The sequence below is a fragment of the Podarcis pityusensis genome (genome assembly GCF_964106645.2).
Source record: "Podarcis pityusensis genome assembly, chromosome: 13".
Taxonomy (NCBI): Eukaryota; Metazoa; Chordata; class Lepidosauria; order Squamata; family Lacertidae; genus Podarcis; species Podarcis pityusensis.
This window is the reverse complement of record NC_138038.1, coordinates 15,556,500-15,580,355: the sequence shown is the minus strand read 5'-3', so window position 1 is coordinate 15,580,355 and position 23,856 is coordinate 15,556,500. Positions and strand designations below refer to the sequence as shown.

General features: G+C 43.5%; 2 protein-coding genes across 10 annotated transcripts in view; both read right to left on the bottom strand.

Annotated features, from left to right (window-relative positions):
• ZNF385C (zinc finger protein 385C) overlaps positions 1-23,856 on the bottom strand; it is a 159,780-nt gene that overhangs the window by 47,289 nt on the left and 88,635 nt on the right. Inside the window, exon 1 of one of the 9 annotated variants that reach the window (XM_080976825.1) lies at positions 23,544-23,659. The exons of the other annotated variants lie outside the window; for them this stretch is intronic. Coding sequence (XP_080832951.1) covers positions 23,544-23,553 — 10 coding nt within the window. The 5' untranslated portion in view covers positions 23,554-23,659. Of the gene's footprint in view, positions 1-23,543; positions 23,660-23,856 lie in introns of those variants that run through there. 9 annotated transcript variants of the gene reach the window in all.
• Positions 1,901-18,625, bottom strand: LOC308461810 (uncharacterized protein C17orf113; the record flags this gene model as incomplete). The annotated part of the gene is given in 7 exon segments (XM_080978975.1): positions 1,901-2,135; positions 2,137-3,128; positions 3,369-3,377; positions 3,381-3,475; positions 6,254-6,628; positions 6,631-6,723; positions 18,544-18,625. Coding segments are annotated over 7 exon segments (1,794 nt in total). The 3' UTR covers positions 1,901-1,987.

Genomic DNA, 23,856 nt, shown 5'->3' with positions numbered 1-23,856 from the left:
GTTGCATGGAGAGTGATGGGGTGCCTCTTCTTCTCAGCTGCATCCTGGAAACACACAAATGCACACACAAACACAAACTCATACACCACCTTTCTATTGGGGGCAGCACACCACAGCCTCTGCTAAACCATCTGAGAGTCCTTGGCCATCATACTGACCCCAAAACCTCCTGGACCATGCACCACGCTTCCTCCCTGTCAGCAACGTTCTCAAGCCATCCCCTTTGAGCCAAAGTCTGACTGCCTACACTGGCATGCCCCACAAAGAAAGGGACTGGGATGGCAGAAAAAGGACAGGATATAGCATGGTGGGATTTGCAACATGAATGGCAAGAGGTTAGGTTAGAAGAAGAAGAGGAGTTTGGATTTGATATCCCGCTTTATCACTACCCGAAGGAGTCTCAAAGCGGCTAACATTCTCCTTTCCCTTCCTCCCCCACAACAAACACTCTGTGAGGTGAGTGGGGCTAAGAGACTTCAGAGAAGTGTGACTAGCCCAAAGTCACCCAGCAGCTGCATGTGGAGGAGCGGAGCCACGAACCCAGTTCACCAGATTACGAGTCTACCGCTCTTAACCACTACACCACACTGGTTATCCTCTTCCCTATTCGTGTTCTGCTGGCAACTGAAGACATCTCTCTTTAAGCAAGTTGTTGTTGTTGCGTAGTTCCTTAATTTTATTTATTGACTGCTAGTTTTGGCTCTTTGTGTTCTTGCTCTCTGGTCCTGCTTTTAGTCTGCCAATTGAGTTTTAAGGACAAGCTTTTGTGCTTTTTTTTAAAAAAAATATTCTGTAAATCTCTTTGATCGACTTCTTTTTTGTTTGGGGGGGGGAGAGTGGGATTTAATACAATTTTATTTATTTAACAAAATGTGAACACCAGTTGGTTGTAGAAAGTCCTCTAAGTTGTAAAAGGCGAAAGATTTATACGATCTGAAGAGAAACCAGGCTGTTTTAGGTCATGAGTAGAGAGAATTCCCAGTCCTGGAGTAAGGTTGTTTCCAGACAACCTGTTTATTGACTACTTATCCTGATTTGTTTGCAGGAGATTAGGTGACTCCGCTATTTAAGAAGCATTCCTTCTGCATTTTCCTGTTACCTTTCCTTGTTGCAAAATAAAAAATAAAAAAAATAAAAAAATCTGATCATTAGGGGGCAGAGGGTTTGTTTTGTAAGACCTTCCAATCAACTAAAACTCTGCAACCTGAATTTGCTAGTATGTGATCAAATCCCATCCAAAAATAGCAGCCTGGAAGTGCCCAAGGGTTCTGCTCCCAGCATGAAAAAGATCAGTGACAATTACAGAGACAATTATAGACAAGTTCATCCTTCCTCTCCACCCACACCTAGAAGGTTATGTGGGTGTCTCTTTCACCTTCCAGAATTTTGCAGAAGGGGTAGCTGGTATCTCTTGCTCTCCAGTAAGGGAACAGATTTATTGACGACGTCTACCAGATGTGGGGAACCTTTTGTCCTCCAGATGTTGCTGAACTACAATTCCCATCATTGCTGGTCCTTGGCCATGCTTGCTGGGGCCGATGGAAGATGTGCTTCAGCAAACCTGGAGGGCCAAAGTCATAACTTACTTAGAGCAACTTGCGAGACATACAGAAAAGGGTTCTGTAAACTCAGAAAAACAGTGACCTTAGGAGAACTGGGGATAAACCAGAAGACACATCCTTCCCTCTTTCTTCAGTAATAACAGACCCTTTCCAAATGCAGGAAACTCATATTGGGACTAGTTATACACAGAATTTGGGAACCTGAAACTCAGTGCAGTTAAGGATGGGGTAAGATGATTGTTTGCTGGGTAGGAAAAAAGTAGGTAGGAAAAAGCACATTGACCTTTAAGTACTTTAGTTAAAAATGTAAGGCACTCCACATTCTCTACCTGCCCCTCAGTCCAAGTAATTTTGGCAAAATTTAACACTTTCACAGAATGCTGTGGTTCAGTTCAAGTTGTGTTCCTAACATCCCTTTCTAAACCTTACTTGGCCTGTGCCATTAGAAAGTCCATTCCTCTCATGCTTTCATAATACTCAATGGCTAAAGTGAAATCAAACTTGTTGAGGGTTGGTCGATCAATGGGAATGCTGGAGAAGCCCTGGTCTTCTTTTGAAAAGCCCCACTGGGAGTTGAATTCCTTTGCTGATTTTGTCATACAATGCAGAGCCAAAAGGCATCACCAAAGCTATTGCAGCCATGATGGCAAAGTCTGGGAACAATTCATGCATCTCAGAATTCCAATAGACCAGCTTAGCACAAAGGTCTTTGTAGGAAAGCTGGTTGAGGCTAAATACTACCTTTTTAAAGAAGGGATAGTCGTTCAGTGCTCGCTGGAGTCTCACCACACAGGAATACGTCTGCAAAAGGAAGTTCAGTTCATCCGCACCATAGCTCCCAATTTCCTCTAAAAAGTGAGGATAGCATTTGGGGTTAAATATGGTGGAGAAAGTGTTTATCATTTCCAGAGAAGTGCTAGGGAATGTATCCTGCAGTTTGCACCACATACACTTTAAGAAAGTATCCTTGAAATGTTCAAATTTTGTCAAGCGTGCCCTGGAACAGTCAGTCAATTCCACACCTTCGTTGCAGAACCAACTCCGTACATTCTGGTCCTCACAGTGGTGCTGCTCATTGAGTTCCTTAAGGAACCCTTTGAAGTTGTAGCCATTAGTTTTGATCTGGTTTTGGAGGCTGATAATGGTGGCAGAGACAACAGGTTTCAATATGGAGAGATCAAAGTTCTTTAGCTGGAATAACTTGTTCAGTTTCTGGAAAATGGGCAAGGTGTCTGGAAGCAGCTTAGTGAAAGCGAGGGAACTGAATTTCTTCAGCTCCCCACAGAGACCAAATGCCAGTGGATATCTCTCTGACTCAGCCTCCAGCGGACACAACAAGGCTGGCCAAGAGGCATCTATAATCTCCACGGCTGGCAAGATGGCACTCCAGTGGATGGCCCTTGACCTTTCCATGTTTACTTCACAGAACTCAAAGACACTCTGCAAGTGCTGGATACGATTGTTTTCTGCTGTGAAGCTGGCACACAGCGGGTAGACAGCATCCACGACTTTGGTGCATAATCTTTTATCTAAGATTTCCTTTGATGCCAGCAGCAGACCGCTCCACTGGTGAGAGAGGGAGTGTATCTCAGTGAGAAGAGGAAAGCTGGATTTCACCTTAGATCCCACACCACAGTGTCTGTGGGTTAACAGGGAGGAACCTCCAGAGTTTCAGCCATGCAACTTTCATGGTTGGTACGCCTTGACTGCTGTGTAGCCCTCACTGTCTGGAAGCTGAATGATGCCACAGAACATGATGGAAGTTTGGCCTTCATGAGGGGAGCTAGTGGTGTTAAAAAAAACAACAAGGTTTCTTCATTCCAGTGCATCCAGCATCTCTTCCACCACTAACCAAATGAAAGGTGAGATCTTCAGCCTAAGCTTGTCTTCACTGTGTAGGACTTTGGCAATGGCTGTCTGGCATCAGTGAGATTAGGACCAAAGTTCAGGGGGACAGAGTGTGTGTGGGGAAATGCATATATGAATGCTTACAACAAGTTTCAACTTGCAGAAAACTCGGGTTCTTTAGAAATGAAGTGAGCCTCTTAAAAATATGTAGATTGTTAACAGGAAAGAGAAATTTCTTCTTTTTTGTATCTCTGATTTTGCTTTCCTTGATGATTTTCAGCTATAGGCTCATCCACACTTACATTTTGCCCTGTGCTTTCTAGGCACCTGCCGTGTCCAAGCGCTCCCCCTGCCCCGCCCCCGGTGCTTTCCCGACGAAAACTCACTCTTTAATGCTGAATCGGAGCAAACAGCAAATTGGGTTTTCCGTGGTTTGCTGTTTGCTCCTATTTGTCCGTAAAGAGTGAGTTTTTGTGGGGAAACCCCCCCCCCCAAAAAGCACTCGGACATAGGTTTTATAGCACGGACCTGTGCCTGGAAATGTGGCACAAAATGAGGTCTGGATGAGCCCTATGCCACAGGGTCCTGTGACCATGTTGCCTCCCCTTTGAAAGGTCTTTTGCCATGCTTAGGGCAAAAATTATGATTGCCAGCTAAACCTTCTTTGGTTTGTGACAATTATATCCAGCAGAGGATGATACCAGTTTGCACACACAACCTGCAGTGATAGAGAAACACTACTTGGGGTATGCAGTGATCCCTGTGGGGCAAGACATTATGTCACCCCATTTTTGTGATCCATACAGGAGACATTAGGAGACACAATACACTCTTCTCCCTTCTCAATATACTGATCTTTATTTCGCAGGCTCAAAATATCCAGGTGAACTGTGGATTTTTTAATTTTTTAAAGGGGGGTAATTACTTTCAGAAAGCATGCCAGCCTTGTGCATCTCACTACCATGCAAAAGCAGGATTGTCCAATTTTGTATGAACTTGTCTCCATTTGCAAACCAAAGACTGGCCATTATTGCTCATTTCACCAGTTCCTTCCAGTGAACGCTGCTCCAAGGTCTGGGTACATTTCATTCCATTTTGTTGAAATATTTTAATTACTAACCCTACCCCCTCCTTCCTTTTTTTTTAAAAAAAAGCAAAGTCTGCAGGATAGTTTGTGTGTGTATGTGTGTGTGCGCGTGCATCTGTGTGTGTGAGTGAAATAGAGAGAAATCTAATTAGCATGTTTATCTTCCATAAAACAGAGACCCTTATTTATGCAAAACAACTGGCAAACGCTCAAGATCAGGCAAATTAATTTGATTTTAATAGGCATGAAATGCTGGTAAAATTAAAAGATTTCCCCCCTTTTTCCTCTTCCTCTGAGCTCTTGTTGCTTTGGCTGGGTGACTATGTTCATGGACTAGCTGAGAATGTGGAAAAAGAATTTGCTTTAAAAAGGAAACCTCTGTAATCTCTTATGCTAATTTAAGTTGCTTTTCTCATTACAGGGCTCAGTATTTAACTATTATGGGCCTCTTATTTAAAAAGAAAAAGTCTCATTTTTTAAGACTCTTTACAGTTAGCAATTCCTCTCTATGAAACTGTTAAAAGCTTCTGGTGTAGGCATATTTAGATGATTTAAAACCATTCGAATTTGGGTTCAGGCCTGGCCATGGAACTGAATTGTCATTGGTCGCTCTGATGAATAACCTCTATAGAAAGGAGGACAGGAACAACGTGACTTTGCCCCTGTTTCTTGATCTCTTGTTGGCTTTTGATACCATCGACTACGGTATCCTCCTGGACCGGATCCAAAGAATGGGAACTGGGTCAACTGTATTACAGTGGTTCCAATCCTACCATTGGGGCGATGTGCAGAAAGTAGCATCAAGAGAGTGGTTTTCACCCCAACTTAGAACAAACCCATTGAAATTAATATATCCTAGTTAACCAGGTCCATTAATTTCAGTAGGGCTAATCTGAGTGTGACTAACAATGGATACAACCCCTCGTCTCTAACCCTTCTAGCAATGTAAGCTAAACTCTGTATTTTCCCATTCCTCTCTAGCAATGCAAGGCATAGTGGTTAAGAATATGGAGATTATGTATATATGAATTTGTGTGTGTGTGTGTATGCAGTCTTTTTCTGTAATAAACATTTTTAATAATAATACTAATAATAGATTTTTTTTAAGAACATGGAGACAATACTGGCCTAATCTTAACAAGGTTGTTACAAGAATTAATACCCCAAAGTAAATGTTAAAACGTTATCACTGCCAGCACCCCGCTTTTTTTTGTTTCCTGAGTAAGTAAAAAAAACTCTAAATAAACTGAAGCTCAATAAATTATGCAAAAGAAATTAATGCCAAGAAACCTTTGTTGCACATTTTATTCCAATCACAAAATCTGGGTTTTCTAGGCAAAGATTTTGGACACTTCTGGAATACAGAATGTGTATACTCTCTCTCTCTCTCTCTCACACACACACGAGAGAGAGAGAGAGAGAGAGAGAGAGAGAGAGAGAGAGAGACCACTTCAAGCAGTGCACACAAAAAGTCAGCGTGCACTCAAGAGATGCCTTGTGTTGCTTAGATGCCGGTGGAATGGCAGTACAGTGGTACCTCGGGTTAAGTACTTAATTCGTTCTGGAGGTCCGTTCTTAACCTGAAACTGTTCTTAACCTGAAGCACCACTTTAGCTAATGGGACCTCCTGCTGCTGCTGTGCCGCCGGAGAACGCTTTCTGTTCTCATCCTGAAGCAAAGTTCTTAACACAAGGTAATATTTCTGGGTTAGCAGAGTCTGTAACCTGAAGCGTATGTAACCTGAAGCGTATGTAACCTGAGGTATGACTGTATCTGCTGTGCTCACAGGTCAGCAGTGCTGGGCAGAGACTGAACTTCTGCAGCTCAAGCAAAGAGGAGTATTTCTCATTGGAAACCTCCTTCTTGGCCATCCAGTTGACTGCGGTGAAGACAGCTACCTTGATAGGGCTGACTTCCGCTTTGACATCTGAATACAGCTGCTGGCGGCTTTGCACCTGTGTCTCAAAAGCCAACTGCTCCTTGTTGACTGCCAGGGCCTGCCGGTGAGCCCCCGGGGTGACATGATGCAGGAGGGCACAACGCTGGAAGCTATCTGTGCCCACGGTGAAGGCCTTCTCAGCTTTGCAGTGCTTGTTTCTCAGAACCTGACAGCACTTGTTGCAGAACATAGCTTTTGTTCATAGTGAAACTGCAACCAGGTGAATTTGTTCTTCCAGTGTTCAATGAAATACCACTTACACTTCTTATTTGAACCATAGCTTGCTCCTGGGCCGGGGAACCAAACACTATGGAGGAAGAATTGAACTTTTGTTTCCCTTGAAGGAGGAGAAGCAGCCTTTTACATATAATTTAGAAAAGAAGGCCTATTTATCACTTCCTTGGTTTGACTGGAAACGAAAGATAAGAGGGAAAGGGATTAGGGAACTGACAGATCTTGTCCAACTTTTCCAGTTAGCTATCTGTTTGAATGGCCAAAGGCATCAGACAGAGAACTATGCATTGTGAACAAACATAGGACACCCTTGGAGCAGCCTTTTACAGAGGAAGTTGATCAGTGCCAAGGTGTACTTAAGCCGTATCATTAACTTCTATTTTATTTGGCAATTCTTGTCCATCAGGGTTGCTAATCTGTGCTCCAAAATATGCAGAACTAGATTCGGGGCAGGGGGACAAGGAGGAGTAAACCACTGCAGGCAGGGCCCAGTGAAAACATTTCGCGCAAAATGAACAGGGTAATGAACAGGTGCTGCACAAGAGATTAGTAGCGCCCTTGAGCAGGTCTCGTTTCAAGGGGAATTGCCCACGGAGCTTCCTGCTGGATTCTATCCCATGGTTAGCATCGGAACGATTTAGGAAACTAAAGTAGCCAACAAAAATTTATGTGCGTCTGAACCTCCAGAGGTTTGAGTACAGTTAAGGAAGTGCTTGCCCCAAATTCTGCATGGAGCAGGAATGAAGGACCTGAATTAAGCTTCATCCCATGCCTGCCGAACCACAGATTTCTGCGCCAAGAGCTTACTGCTGTCCAGAAGCACACATTTGAGAAGGACCTCTCCCCTGAAGCAATAAGCAGCATCTCATGGGCAGCACCATGGACTGCCTCATTTCAAAACTGAGAAGATGTAGATTAGGCTGCTTCCATATTCCACTTCACTCTGGCATTTTACCATTGTACTGTTGAGAGTGTATTAACTTATGGTCTGTGTGTGTGGTTTGGGAGCTGCACGGTCAGGGAAAAAACAATGTTGTCCAGGGTTGTAAAGACTGCAGAGAGGATAATTGGGTGCACTCTCCCCACCTTGGATCAAATCTATGCTTCCAAGTGCCATAAGAAAGCTGCAGAGATAGTGCAGGATAGTGCGCACCCCAGAAATAATCTCTTTCAGCTTCTGCCTTCTGGGAGAAGGTACAGGGTTATAAAGACTAGGACTAGCCGCCTGAGAAACAGTTTCTATTCAAATGCGATTTTGGTTTTAAACGCAGTGTAAGATAGTCTCTATGGGAGTGTATTGTATTTAATTATGGGGCATCAGAGTTTTTAGTGGGCTAACCAGGCTGGGATAGCAGATTTGTTGGTTTCTGAATGTCTGATGTAGATTTTCAATTTCGTTGTTCTGTATGGGACAATGACAATGAAGATTATCATATTGTATCATATCATATCGTTAGGGCAGCACCTCCGTAGGGTGCTCAAAAACAGTGGCATAGCCACCCCACTCCCATTCACTAGTACCTATTATTACTTAGATCAGGGGTCGGCAAGGTTTATCTTGCCTGGGCCAGATTGGTCCCACAGAGATGCCTTCTTGGGCCAGATTGTGCGTGCACGCAAGCCTGTGATTTTTGGCATCTGCGTCTGTGCAGACGTGATTTCCAGAGCCGCGGAAGCGAGTCCCTGCGCTGCGCTGCACTGGTTTAGTGCAGCGCACGAGTGGGCAGCTTGGTTCGGGGGCGGCTCGTAGGCCGGTCAAACGGCCACTGTGGGCTGCTTCCAGCCCATGGGCCTTAGGCTGCTGACCCCTGACTTAGATGTACTTCCCCTTGTAGTCCTGCTGTTGCTGAGGAAGTCGATACCTGGAAGCACCTCATGACTCTTCCCCTGACTTCGGGTACCAGATACTGCTTCTCACAGTTGCACTCAACAAACCCTGACCCACAAAATGGGTTCATAAGTTTAACATTTCCATTCACTGAGAATGTATTTCTAAAACGTATGTTTAAAATCAAGACATTTTATACTGCTGTGAAGAATATCTTTTCAACTCTGTTCCAGGTATGCAAGTAGCATCATAGGGTTGCATCATAGACTTCACTAACGCCATGAATTTAAACATATCTGCTTAACTTGGCTGCTTTTATCTTTAAGAGAGGGAGGGCGGTGTGGCCCTGTTTCAGAACATGCTCCTGAAAAGTATTTGGGACCACAGTTGCTATCTGCTGAAAATCACTGCCCCTTGGGTGCATTAGCTTGGCAGGAAGAACAGATGTTATGTTCACTGCCCATTACACAAGACTGCGGATGTCACAATTCCACCACGAAAGTGCAGAAATCTGTGCACAGCAAGAATCTCAGCCTCGATCCTTTCTTTTTAAAAGCATCAGTCTAGCCTTCACGGCTGCAAAGTCCAAAAGTATAAAGGCAATGCTTTAGCCCAGAGTGGTGGAGGCTGAACAGGATTTCCAATGGTTGCCCCGTAACGTATTCTTGTTTTAAACGTTTTAGCCCGATTCTCTGCTAATCACAGCATCTGAAGTGGCTGTGGGATCCAAGACATCAATAATAGCAAAAGCAAAATCAACCATGCATAATAATGCATAATCACAGGTTGCACACAACTCACAGATTACTGCTTTCCTTGAGTCCAGAATTTAGATTTATATATTTTTTTTGCTTCTATCGTAAGAAGCACACAACTTCTCCCCGTAAAAAAAGCTGAACCCTATTTCAGACAGGAGCATCTGAAAAAGAGCCTAACGGAGAATGGAAGAAATGACCCCTCTTCCATTGGAGAAAAGGATGCACAAAGGAAGGAGTGAGAAAAGGGAATCAAGAATTCAAATGACCTTTCTAGCTGAAAAGCAGGGGAGACTGGAGGATAAATCAGGATGGACTATAAGCTGCTAGGTAGGAAAGCTTGCAGTAGGTACAAGATGATGACATCTATTGGACTGTTAAAATATTGTATATGCTGCAGAAAAGTAAGAAAATCAGTTTCCCGCTTCAAGCAATATCTTGGGATCAAACTACAAATGAAGCTGGAAGATCTGGAATCAAGTACAGTGGTACCTCGGGTTAAGAACTTAATTCGTTCTGTAGGTCCATTCTTAACCTGAAACTGTTTTTAACCTGAGGTACCACTTTAGCTAATGGAGCCTCCTGCTGCCACCGCGCCACCGCCACACAATTTCTGTTCTCATCCTGTAGCAAAGTTCTTAACCCAAGGTACTATTTCTGGGTTAGTGGAGTCTGTAACCTGAAGTGTCTGTAACCTGAAGCGTCTGTAACCCGAGGTACCACTGTACTGTTCTGAGAGGGGTTTTGTTTTTGTTTTTTGGGTGGGGGACCCTTTTCTTCTCAGGCTGTTCTTGTGATGACTCCCCCCGCCCCAAACCACCCTGCTGCCTTACCACCCACGTTGGCAAGAGCAGGTGAGACACAGGTGAGAGTTGGGAAGCAGCTGTGTGGGGGAGAGGTTGATTACAAAACGGCCCACAGGAGAAGGATTAAACTGCCTGCGGTGCTGCTGCAATCCAATCTGAAGTAACCCACCCCCCACTTCCTTCATTAAAGCAAAACATGGGGAGATCAACTGTGGATCTCCCCATGCCACATGCATTTTGGCCCCACAACAAGGTTTCAAAATATGGGCAGATTCTGCCTTTTTCTGACAACAGCTCAGGCGAAACTTGCTTCTCAAAAGGATCTGAAAACTACCCCCTTTCTCTGACACACCTCCTTTATGACAGATGCATACCGTAACTATTATTGTTTTTGCAAAGCTGACACTGGAAAACTGAAAAAAAAATAGTAAGCAGGAACAAGACAAAAGTCACAATAAAACGCAAACACCCACATTTCATCCATTCACCCCCTCTCCCCATCAGAAGTGTACCGTATTCCCAATGTGTTTGATCTGCAAAGCCTGCAAAGGATGCATCACAATTAATAATAATAATAGTAATAGTAGTGTAGTAATAATAATAATTTTATTTATACCCCTCCCTTCCTGGCCAGAGCCAGGCTCAGGGCACCTAACACCAGTAAAATTACAGTAAAAACATAATAGCGGGGAAAACAATTTAAAATACAGGTTAAAATACAATTTAAAATGCAGCCTCATTTTAAAAGTAGCCCATAGATCAAAGCCATAAGTAGCCCATAGATCAAAACCATAAGTAGCCCATAGATCAAAACCACAAAGGAGGGAAACATAAGGGTCAGACTGAGTCCAAACCAAAGACCAGGTGGAACAGCTCTGTTTTGCAGGCCCTGCAGAAAGATGTCAAGTCCCACAGGGCCCTAGTCTCTTGTGACAGAGCGTTCCACCAAGTCGGGGCCATTACTGAAAAGGCCCTGGCCCTAGTTATCCACAGCCCAACGACCCCTTTACTCTCCCAGTTTTCCTCTGTTGAAAATAAATCAGAGAATTTAAGAGGCAAGGGGCATGGAACTCTGCAAACTAAGCCCCTGCCTACATGCCCTTTGTAAATGATCCTCTTTCTCTCAAACACACACACCCCTCTCTATCTGGCTATGGAAGCTGCCATATTTTCACTCTGTGGTTCTTCTTTCTACTGCTTACTGGCAGCTGAAGTGGCCACTACTGGAGCCTAGGCAACTGGGAGAGGGAGATAGCACATGGAGAAGGAGCAGAACTTGGAAGGTGTGCAGTACTTGATTATTTGGGTTGCCCACAGAAACATTAAGAAAAGTACAGTATCATTTCCAATAAATAACTGCACCACTCGCTTCAAGACTCCTGAGGCCTCGGTCTGAGTTCTGATGAGGATGCTGTCCTTCGAGAAGGATTGCAAGAAGACCCCTGAGAACATGGAAACATTGAGAAGAAAATCCCCAGGTTGTAGCCTTGTTGAATGGGGGGGGGACCCCAACACAATGACGGCCTGATGTCCCTTGGCTTGGGTGTATGAAAAACTGATCGGAAGAAGAAGAAGAAGAAGAAGAAGAAGAAGAAGAAGAAGAAGGAGAAGAGTTTGGATTTGATAACCCGCTTTATCACTACCCTAAGGAGTCTCAAAGCGGCTAACATTCTCCTTTCCTTTCCTCCCCCACAACAAACACTCTGTGAGGTGAGTGGGGCTGAGAGACTTCAAAGAAGTGTGACTGGCCCAAGGTCACCCAGCAGCTGCATGTGGAGGAGCGGAGACGCGAACCCGGTTCCCCAGATTACGAGACTACCGTTCTTAACCACTACACCACACTGGTTAGAGAATGTTGTTTGTATGGATGATAAAAGCACCACAACCTATCCCCAGTCCCAAAACATTCCATCACCTCAACACCACACATTCAAAGCAATATTTTAGCATTCATGGCTTCCCCAAAAGAATCCTGGGAACGGTAGTTTAAAGGTTCTGACAGCTGTTAAAAAGGTAAAGGGACCCCTGACCATTAGGTCCAGTCGTGGCCGACTCTGGGGTTGCGGCGCTCATCTCGCTTTATTGGCTGAGGGAGCCGACGTACAGCTTCCGGGTCATGTGGCCAGCATGACTAAGCCGCTTCTGGTGAACCAGAGCAGCGCACGGAAACGCCGTTTACCTTCCCGCCGGAGTGGTACCTATTTATCTACTTGCACTTTGACGTGCAATTCCCAGCACCCCTAACAAACTACAGTCCCCAGGATTCTTTGGGAGGGAGCTGTTCAAGTGGTACAAGAATGCTTTATATGTATGTGAATACAGATGTAATGAGGCAATTGTGACGAATACAGGTCGGAACAGAAAACTGCTGCCTGATTCCAGATTCTTGCTATGAAGACACACAGACTGATGGGAAACTGAATCTCTTTTCTGATTTTGGGTGCTCTTGTACCAACACCAGTCTTGCTATAACTGTTTAAAAAGGTCTCTAAAATCTTAGGTATGTTATATTTTAGATATGTATTTTTAAAACAGCATTTATTATTTTTGAAGGCACTAAGAGAACCACCCCAACCTCTCCTCCCCTGTCCCTCCCGCCTTACCCTTTGCAATTTGTCACAAAAGAGTTTAATGAAATAGGACACAGCGACGCCAGGTGAGGAACTGCTACTCTGCCGCATTATGTGCTCATATCATGCTAAGAGTCCACTCCTTTTTTAATAATGGGCCACCACATCTCCCAAATTCTCAGGCCATTCTGTGAAAACTGTGCCCCTATACCTTGAGCATCAGGAAAGAGATTTTTGGGAGCCTTTTGGTTACGCCAGCTTCGTAGAGGCAGAATATGTTTTTAGCCTGCATCACGTGGTCCCCAGTTGCAGCCGGCTCAGTGATCCGTGCTGGTGACAGCATCTTCAGGGTAGCTACGGGAGCTGCTGGCCATATTCTGTCAAGCTAGCATAGAGAAGATGCTGTGTTGAAACAAAGAATGCTTTTGACAAGGATACTCCATTTTGAATGCATCCCCATCTGCCCAGTATGGACTTGGGTGACTTCTCCTCAAATGGAAACTGCAAGAAGGGTGCGGAAGTGAACATAGGTAAATAGGAAGCTGCCTTCTATAGAATCTGCCCATGCTGCCTGACTGTAGCTCTCAATAGTATCAGACCAGGGGTCTTTCCCAGGCCTTCTTGAAGAGGCCAAGGATTGGAACTGCAACCTTATTCATGCAAAGCACATGCTCATACTTTCCAACATTTCTCCGATGAAAAGAGGGATGTCCTATTCCATAATAATAACAATTTTATTATTTATACCATACCCATCTGACCAGGTTGCACCAGACACTCTGGGTGGCTTCCAACATATATAAAAACATAATAAAACATTAAACATTTTAAAAAAAACTTTCCTATGCAGGACTGCCTTCAGATGTCTTCTAAAGGTTGCATAGTTACGTATCTCCTTGGCTCAGGGGTTGCATAACTCCATACCCACCAACATTTCTCCAATTAAAATGGGGACATCCTAAAGAAAAGAGGGACATTCCGGGATCAAATCAGAAACCGGGACGGCTTCTGTAAATCTGGGACTGTCCCTGGAAAATAGGGACACCTGGAGGGTCTGCAATGCTCCATCATGGACCAACTGGAACAGAGATCTGGAAATGCATTATCAGGCTCCAGAATAGGGATTTTCTGGGGTCTCCTGTGGGCACTGGGGGTAGAAAGTGTGAGGATCCTTGCACTACAATATGTGGTTATGGCTTAGGTGACTTGAAAGAATATTAGAAGGGGGGATAATTCCAAGAATTTATCTATAAACAGCCAGGATAGCTGCAAAGAAGCATTATACCTCTACATACCAAATTGGGGGTGGGGGTGTAGTGTTGCACAAAGCTTGCAGTCTCTGCTTCTGGATTTCCACTGCTGGGGAAATGTTGCTGAACCAACTGGACCTTTAGTCAGATACATCAGGACTCTTTTTATGCAAATTCCAGCAGAAGCACATAGCATCATTACTGGATCCCGAAGAGAAATGGCTTACATGGGATCCGAGTCCCTAAAGGATTGTGCAAGCTGAAAAAGAAGAGTTTGAATGTATGTCTGCAAAGACTTACATTGGTTTCATAGTACCATAGCAATGGCAAGAGGAAGAATGACTACTGGGAGAAGTACAGACAGAAGAAGAAGAAGAAGGAGAAGAGTCTGGATTTGATATCCCGCTTTATCACTACCCAAAGGAGTCTCAAAGCGGCTAACATTCTCCTTTCCCTTCCTCCCCCACAACAAACACTCTGTGAGGTGAGTGGGGCTGAGAGACTTCAAAGAAGTATGACTAGCCCAAGGTCACCCAGCAGCTGCATGTGGAGGAGCGGAGACACGAACCCAGTTCACCAGATTACAAGTCTACCGCTCTTAACCACTACACCACACTGCCATGGTGTATCTGCAGCAGCCCTACCAGATGCTTTCATTTGCCCCAGTTGCAACAGAACATGTTTCTCCCACATCTGTCTCTACAGCCATAGCAGGCACTGTAACTCTCCAACAATCTGACTTCACCTCCAGAGGCGCACTCCTCCATTGTCTCCCAAGACAGACAGATACCAACCACCTTACCATCTCCATGAGGAAGCTAGATACTGATGTTCTGTGAGCAGAAAATCTCTTAAAGATAAGTTCCAGCACCTTTGCCAATCTATAACTCCCAAGAACCTTGGAAAAACCCATGGCGTCCACATTTCAGCTTTCCCCGTGCCTAGAAAGCATGGGTCCGAGCAGTTTTCTGTTTGCCCCACTGCTTTCCCCAGGAAAACACGCTTTTCAGCGCTGAATCAGAGCAAACACCAACCCATGAAAAACGTGGTTGACATCTGCTCCAATTCAGCAGTAAAGGTCGGGTTTTCCCGGGACAAAGAAGTGGGACAAGTGGAAGTCTAGATGAGCCCTTAAACTGGTATAAAAATCAGTGCAAGTTTCTACTGAAAATATGCTGAGTTTAAGAAGAGTAAGTACCATTTTTAATGGGTTGGTCCAAAATTAGTTGCCCTTTCTGGGCCGTTGACCAAGGTGAAGCCCCCACATTCCCAAATATTCTACAAAAAAACCAAAAGCAAGAACCACATTTTAGGTCTGAAACCAGTGGTTCTAACTGCAATCAACAGAGCAATTTTTACAAATATAGCTGGAAGCAAACCCTACTGAGTTTCCAAGGTGAGGGGTATAGGATTGCAGCCTCACATTCCACTGATAAGCTCCCCACTCACAACAAGACAAGTAAGGTAGACAGGGCTTGGGACGCAGGATTTGAAGCATCCTGGGTGCCCCAGGATTCAAAGGAGATTAGTGTCCTTGATAGGCCCAACACATTGCTAAAACCTTCAGCATTCACAGGAACCAATGGACCAAAAATTTGACTCATCTGTGCTAAAGAATGCATCTCTGTGACAGGTACACAATGTGGAACTCATCAAGAGAGGGGAGCAAGCTTAATCTTGACCCGGGGCAGGAAGAACTAGGAAACTCAAAAAGAGGGAAAAGGAAGAGGTAATTGTCCAATTCAAGCTCAGTCTCTTCTAACCCCTGCAGCAATGTTGGTCTCTGTTTCCACCAATTTGTTTTTGTGGGGATGGGGAGGCAAAGAGGGAGAGAATGTGCTTCATGAGACAGTAAAAAAGATACCCCTTCCTTTCTTCCCTGGATCAAAGATAGAGGATACAGCTCCCATTCTGGGAAGGGTTTAATCTGTAAATTATAACTTTCTCAGTTTGTTATAGCCAAAAGAACTACTGGATGGAAAGAGAAGGCAGAAGGTAGACAGAAAGATACCGTACTTTGCAATGGCAACTGCAAAATACTTTGAGCAGCTTAGACGCCGTTTCTGTGCTGGATGGTCCAAAGGAATCAATCATACAAGAGCCAAGCACTCAGATATTATAGCTCTTGTCCTTGGGTTGGGTATTATTATTATTATTAAGCTAAATTATCTCTGTTATAAAGGAGATTGCTAGGAGCTAGTCAACAGATTTATGAAACACCTTTTCTCAGGGTGCCTGTTGAGTGGCTGCAATTAGCAACCAGATGTTCATGTTGAAACATTTCCAATAGATATTCCCTTTGGGGTTTTAAGAAAAGGTGAAAACCCCACTAAAATGTTGTCGTTGTTGTTATTGTTGCTGCTGTTGTTGAGACTTCTGATCTAAATTTGTTAAGATAACTATTAAATGGATAACCTGAATCAACATTAAGGCTGTAAAAATCACATATATATTTAAAGCACTGCACAAGAATCCTGAGAATTGTAGTTAACCCCTAACACAGCTAACGTTCCCAGCACTACAGTTCCCAGATTCTTGGGGTGGAGAGAATGTATAAGCATGCTTTAAATATATGGTCTGCAAACAGCTGTAGGCTTAGGAAGAGCAATAGTGAAACACTGACAATTCTCTAAATAACACTAAATTTCTGGCAATATCAGCAATTCAAAGATTCTGAAGAAAATAGTGTTCTTTGATATAACATTAGAAAGTTTTGAATATTATCCTTGCCTGGGAAATGATCTATAATGAATTGGGGGGGAAATGTTTAAATTACTTTCCCAAAAAACCAGAGTTGGGGATAATTCAGACTGAAATCCCCAGAAAAAGTTATTTATGTATGCAACAACTGAGGTTGGTGTTTTGTAAGCCCAAAAATGGAAAACCCAACCGAAGGATGGCAACTTAAGTGACAGAATATGCACAACTTGAAGACTTAACATATAGAATAAGAGAACAAGAAGAACATACGTTTAAAGAAGATTGAAAAACGTTTATTGAATATATGGAAAATAATTGTGTACAGCTGAAAATGATGGCAGCATTAAGATAAATTCAACAGTGCAAATACGTTTTGGTAGATGTAATAAACTGAAAACTGATTGGTATCGTTTTTGTAAAATATGCGGGGATTTAAGATATGTAAAATGAACCATGGAAAGAGAAGAAGGGAAGTCATTGATATCTTAAGGATGTAAAATGAGCATTTGAAATTGTAAAACAGAAAATTTAATAATATATATATATGTGAAAAAGAATATCATCGTTGCCTGGACAGCAGGATTTATTCCCCTAGTCTCCAAAATCATCTCTTTAGGCAAGGTCGTTTGATGCATAATGGCTAGGCAAAGCAGCTCAAAACTCATTTTTGCCAAACACCATCACATATGCTCCTAGTTACAACTTCATCTTTGTGGACTTTGCTGCAAAATTTCAGAAAATGCTGGAGGGGGAATATCTGGAAGCATGGTTAATTCCAACAGCATTATGCAGAAAACAAAGTCATATTGTATAACAAGACAGAAGAATTATGCTAATCCCTCTAGATCTGCTGCTCCACAGAAGAAGTCTGCCCAAATTGCTACAGGAGTGTTTCTGATTCAACGGGAGCAGAGAGTGGAGGACTGGTTGAGGAACGTAGGACTGAATTTTAAGGTCCCAAGCCTTTGTTCCTTTCTCTCCCCAGCCCCCTTCTCATGGATCGAGCTGGTTGTGCGAGTGCTCAGTCGCGTGTCCAGTGGCTGACGTTCTGGGAAACCTCAGAAGGTAGAAAATATTCCTTCCACCTGCAGCAGAAGTTTAGAATCATTGAATTTTAGAGGTGAAAGAAGCAATCTAGTCCAACATCCTGCAATGCTGGAATCACAGCCACACTCCTTCATTTCCAATCGGAGCACATCCTGTAACTTCCTGCTGAAATAGCATTACTTTTCATGCCACAAATATTGGTGGGTGAGGGTAAGATGGTTGTTCTGCTTTAGCTGCACTGTTGGTCCTCTGGACAGGGACGCGGGTGGCACTGTGGGTTAAACCACAAAGCCTAGTACTTGCCGATCAGAAGGTCGGCGGTTCGAATCCCCGTGACTGGGTGAGCTCCCATTGCTCGGTCCCTGCTCCTGCCAACCTAGCAGTTCGAAAGCACGTCAAAGTGCAAGTAGATAAATAGGTACCGCTCCGGCAGGAAGGTAAAACAGCGTTTCTGTGCGCTGCTCTGGTTCGCCAGAAGCGGCTTAGTTATGCTGGCCACATGACCCGGAAGCTGTACACCAGCTCCCTCGGCCAATAAAGCGAGATGAGCGCCGCCACCCCAGAGTGGCCACGACTGGACCTAACAGTCAGGGGTCCCTTTACCTTTACCTAGGTCCTCTGGACAGCGATGTCGTGGTTACACTGGGGAAGCACCACAGAACAACTAATAAAACAGAATAATGAATCCACCAAGAACATGTTGCAGAATACACCTGCAATAAAACAGCAGTCTAGAGGGACCCTTCTTCAAGCATAATCATCAGTACATAGCTCGGTTACAAGTGATGAAAATGTGTGCAGCAACTACTAACGTAACCTTGCAAACAGCCCGTTGCCAACATTGCATAAGCTTCTGACTTTGCAGATAGCCGTTTATTCTGCACTGCACGTTTGGAAGGTTGAAAAAGCAATATTACCTTCTCGGAATAAACTGTTGGGTGCGAAACACTGGGGGTGGGGGATGGTTTTAGCCGAAATAAGGTCAGGCAAAAATATCATCTAGTATTGAAGAGCTAGATTATATAAATGACAGTTTTGTCTAATATTAAGAAGACTGTTTTTATGTACACTGCTTAGAGATGCAAAACATTGTGGTATAGAAATTTGTAACGTGAAAATAAATTTAAAAGTGCCCCTGAAAGGGGTGGGAGAACAAGGAGGTTTTTTGCCTTCTTGGAGAAAGGGAACAGTTCATTATTAGACGTGGGAAAACAACAAGCAGGAATTGAGAATGTTTTAACATTAGAATTAAAATATGTTGACAAAGAAAACAGATCTGGGACACTTTGATCAAATTCTATGGTAGTAAACTTTAAAAGATTTATTCTGCAATGCTGTGTAAACTTACTCGAGAGTAATTCCCACTGGGTTCAGTGGGGCTTACTTTTGAAAAAAACTCATTAGGCTTTATGGCAAACCCTAAAATTTATATTAATCAGATAACGTTTCAAATCAGTTCAAGCCTTTCGCACACACAAAATTAAGGAAACATAAACGTGTAATATTTTCCACTGTAATTTTATCACAAAATTAACTTTCAATGCTGTTTTACAGCTAAAGGAATTGTGTGTTTTTTGTTTTTGGCCCTAGTCAGTTTCAGTCAATGAATGTCTACAATTATGTGACACTCCTTTCTGGAAATGAGTAAGAAAACTGATAAAACTGGGAGCAAAACCGACAACTCTCTTACATGATTAAAATACATGGGCATGGGGGGGCGGGGAGAGAATGCACGCCCGATATGTTTCATGCCATCTTCACATCTTGTGATAATGAACTGTGGAGAAGATATGGGATTGTGTATCTAAAAAATACGTACTCGTGCATGCAACATGACTTTCCTGCCCTCTTCACCCACTACAGCCCCTTGAAACTGGTCCCCAAAGCTACTCCTGGGGGGTCAAGGGACCCTTAGGAAAGGCCTGTGAGAAAAGCTACTGCACAAGAGCAGAACCTCTCAAAAGCAAGCAGAGCTCCCACTCATGCAAGCTACCGCTAGCTAATTTTCTCTCTTTCCTTTCATTACAGCTCCTGAGGTTTCATCCAGGCCTTTTCTGAGCATCTCCTTCCCAATGGCCAGGGGCAGGCATTCTCTCATTCATATATATATATATATATATATATATATATATATATGAGAGATATGAGCTTATATATATATGATATGATAATATATATATAGGTGCTCAGAAAATGCCTGGAGAAAGAGGCACCACTGTATCAATACACTGATATACATAAAAATATGTGGTTTTTTATTATTAATATTATTTTTTGAGCTACCTGATTACATTTCATCAGAATATCTCCTTAATATATGGTAAAATCTGTTCTTTTTTCCTTGATCTTGCTAAAGGAAAAGCTTCTTTGTTTCTTAAAAAAAAAGCTTTATAAGCAATGGCAATTTTTCAATCATTGCAATTCAGCATGTTTTCATATACTAGATATTACGCACAATCACGATTCTGCTACCTTACTATTCTAACCAATGGGTTCTTAAGCTTGTATACCAATGCAGCAAATTAATCTGGCCTGGTTAAAGACACAAGGGTTAGCTACTTTGTTCCTTTCATCCATTTAGTGCGCATTTTATATTAATTTGTTAAACGATGTCATTGGACCCTTGTTGCATAGTCAATTTCTGCAGATTTCTCTACCTTTCTTGAGAAAGGCTGATCAGATCAGCAGCATTATTTCAAACATGCATGCACCACTGGTCTAAATGCAAGGGCATCAGTATCGCTTTCTGCAATGTGCCCCATGCCTCTTCAGTCCTTTTAGCAACCACAGCACAGCACATTGTAAACTTTTATATTTGGACATGCCCCTATATAATCATCCTGATCAAAAGATCAGAAGAACAGGAGACTGATGGATACATCCTGCTGCTGTATCCATGACTGGTGTATAAACCAGGGGTGGCACATAGCTCTCTGTTGGGGAAAATATAGGTTTCCAGCGGCATCGGCAGATTGCTGAATTCATATCCCATCCTCTCCGCCCGGCATCCTGTTCCTGTACTTGAACACTTAGCACAGCAAATCAGTGCTTGAAAATACGTTATTATACATACAAACTAGAGAAAAGGAACCCAAAGCTATTTTTCAATATTAAAAAAATTATAAAAGAAAATCACACTTTGTTTCTTTTGTGTGTGTGTGTGTGTGTGTGTGTGTGATAAAATACAGACCTTTTGTTCAAATGTAAGACTATCTTTTAAAATGCGCTCACCACAAATCATTTTCCCCTCCAAGCAAAGGTCATTAATACTATATTGTGGTCTTTTTAAATAAGTTTTAAAAAATCTAATACAACAAAAGGGGAAATTCCCCATTTTGGATTTGTCATTTCAGCAGGGGGAAATGTGCATTCCTTGCCCCCCCCCCCCAGGTTATGTTGCAGGTTATGTTCTTTTCTTTTCTTCAAAAGATCTGGGGTATCTGTTTTTCTGATATGCTTCCCGACAACAAGGGAGCAAAGAGGAAACCAAAGCAAACAGAACCTGGCAAATATTTCCAGATATATTATCTCAGCAATGGTTCCGCATCCCAGGAATATGAGGAAAGGCTGCTCCATGTGAGACAAGGGCGGGCGGCATGGATTACATTTCAGATTATTCGAGAAATTAAAGCGATCCATGCGAGACAGCTGACATGCAACACTGCCAGTGAAAAATAGCACCGTCCAAAAGGGCCCAAATGAAGAAGATGGTTGACTTTCTTAGACTCGGTGATCTTATAAATAGGCACACACGTATACAACAACTGGACAGATCTGAGCAAAATGAGCACAGAAAGAGGGATGGGGGGGAGAGATTTTTATTTCGCTTTCTCTATGTCACGTATATGCAATACACGTACACTGTTCAGAATGGCAACTGCCTCTCCAGACTAACAAGTATAGCAAGGAGATGGACCGAAATCTCATATCATAAAAGCCATATCAACCACACAAGCGAAAGCTAAAGGTGGTACTGGTGCAAAGCCTGCTAAACAATCCCCTATTGGCACATGTATGGGGGGAGAAATGTGCACTGCAGCTCCTTAGATGCTGCCCTTTCAGCAGTGCCTATTTGGCCACCAAAAGCAGAGGAATCCAAAACGGACCCCAAGATCCCAAGCCGTTTAATCGTGTTTTTGCCACGCGTGCTTTATCACCTCCCAGGTTTTTGTGCACACACGCACATATACACGCACTAATCCATGCTGCGGAATTGCATTCCATCCCAGGCCAAGTAATCAATAAATAATTGCAATTACCATCACCAATGTATAACAGCCCCCACCACAAAAAAGGCCCAGGAAATGCCGCAAAGTGCTCCGGAGCTGCAGAGAAATCAGGAGAGCAAAGGGTAAACTGGGGGCCCTTGTCTGCTTTCGTTTTGATTTCTCTAGCAGGACTAGAACCTGCGTTTAGCCAAACAAAAGCCCCACTCAAACCCTACTTGTAATCAAGATGTGGGGAAAGACTGAGAGCGTATGAATGTGTTTTCCACAAAAGATGATTCTGGAAAACAAGGGTGCATCAAAAGTGACATAGCTCACTTTGTTTTATGAGGAAAGCATGTTATTAAATGGAGGGACATAAAGGCAGTCAATGAATTCCTGTGCTCCTCGTCGCAGAATTCTTTTTGTCCGTGCTAGGGGGAAAAACAGATATTTCCCATATATTCCACCTTAGATTTTTTTTTTTTTAAACTGAATTCATCCTAGATGAGGCAAAAATGGTGCATTTCTAAATCTGGCCTGGATTATTAAATTAATATTTGATCTTATTTTTGTTTAGAATCATGCATAAACAGCAGTTATTTTTAAAGATGCTGCACACATATTTTTTTTGCAATTGAATCATTTCCTCAACCTCTTTCATTCTATCATGCAGACTGTGCCCTGAACTAAAATGCTAGCTTAAAGCCTAAGAAAATGGGAAGAGGAATTATTGGGGCTAAGGCAGAGTGCAGAAAGGAAAGAGGACAAGAATCCAAAATATTGGGGGGGCTGACAAAAAGGAAAACAGAAAAGAATGGATTCTGAAGATAGCGTCCAAGGTGCTCACAACATCACTTAGGACCAACAGAAACAGCCACAAACATATGTGAGCCGCTTAATTTTTTTAGTCGATCTGAACATGCAGACTTGATCTAACCAATATTCTCACCTGTACTTGGATCAAAACTCCACTGCACCCTGCAATCAATCGCCTTGCAAAAGGCTTTTTAAGGATCTGGCAATTTGCCATCAAAAGTGATGCAGGAACATTCACAAAAGTGATACAAGAAGACAGCGGCCGCTGCCGCCAGTGGGAAAGTCAACTTGGGTTGCCCTTAACATGTAAAGGATGGCTGCGTGAAATGCACAAAAGGTAGGCTCAAGGAGAACATACGCATCTTAGAAGTAGGGAACATCTAGACTTCGCCAAACAGTTCAGGGAAAGGTGCTTATTTGCGTATAACAGCCAATATCCTTCCTCTTTTCTTGCCTAGGACCCTTAGACAGCGCAGAGTTACACACCTTGATTTAGATTCAGCTACAGCAATGTCCTGGTTTCAAAAAACTCCGGTGAAAGCTCTCTCGATCTCTCCGCAACCGGCCACTTAAACCTTTCCTATGGCTACTCCAGGACTCCCCTTGAGCCTTTTTTTTGCCTTGTATAAACACCCCCCTCTGGGGGCAATAAGGCGAAGCAGGTGAGGGCACCGATGCCCCCCTGGGCTGCCAAAACCTCTACAATCACACCAACTCGCGCGCGCACACGCACCGGGGAAAGGAAAAACACTCACCTCCTTAAATTCACACGACACTGCTTTCCATTGGGATGGCGGGGTTGGAGAGGAGGAGAGGGGACAGAGACACAAGCAATTGGCACAGTTTTCATCCAAAAGCAGGAGGCGGTGGGAAGAAAGTTGCGCGGCACTCACCTAGCAGCATCGCAACGGAGCGTGGAGAGCTGGCCGCTTCTTCGGGTTCGCCAAAGCGCCGCTGTGTGCGGCTGCTGCTGCTTCGCCGAGACGCGCGGCGCGCAACTGCTGCGCCACCGCGCCACCCCCCGCCGACCACTGCCTCCCCCCTTGAGCCGATACACTTACACCTCAATTAAAAGCTTAACGCTCGGCTGATCAGTGCCCTAAAGGAGGGAACGGCAGCCACGCTTTCCCAGTCGCTGGCCCAAGCAGGACAGATGGAAAAATTAGCCTCCGTAACTGCTCTCAGCAGAGGTCCGCGCAAACAAAG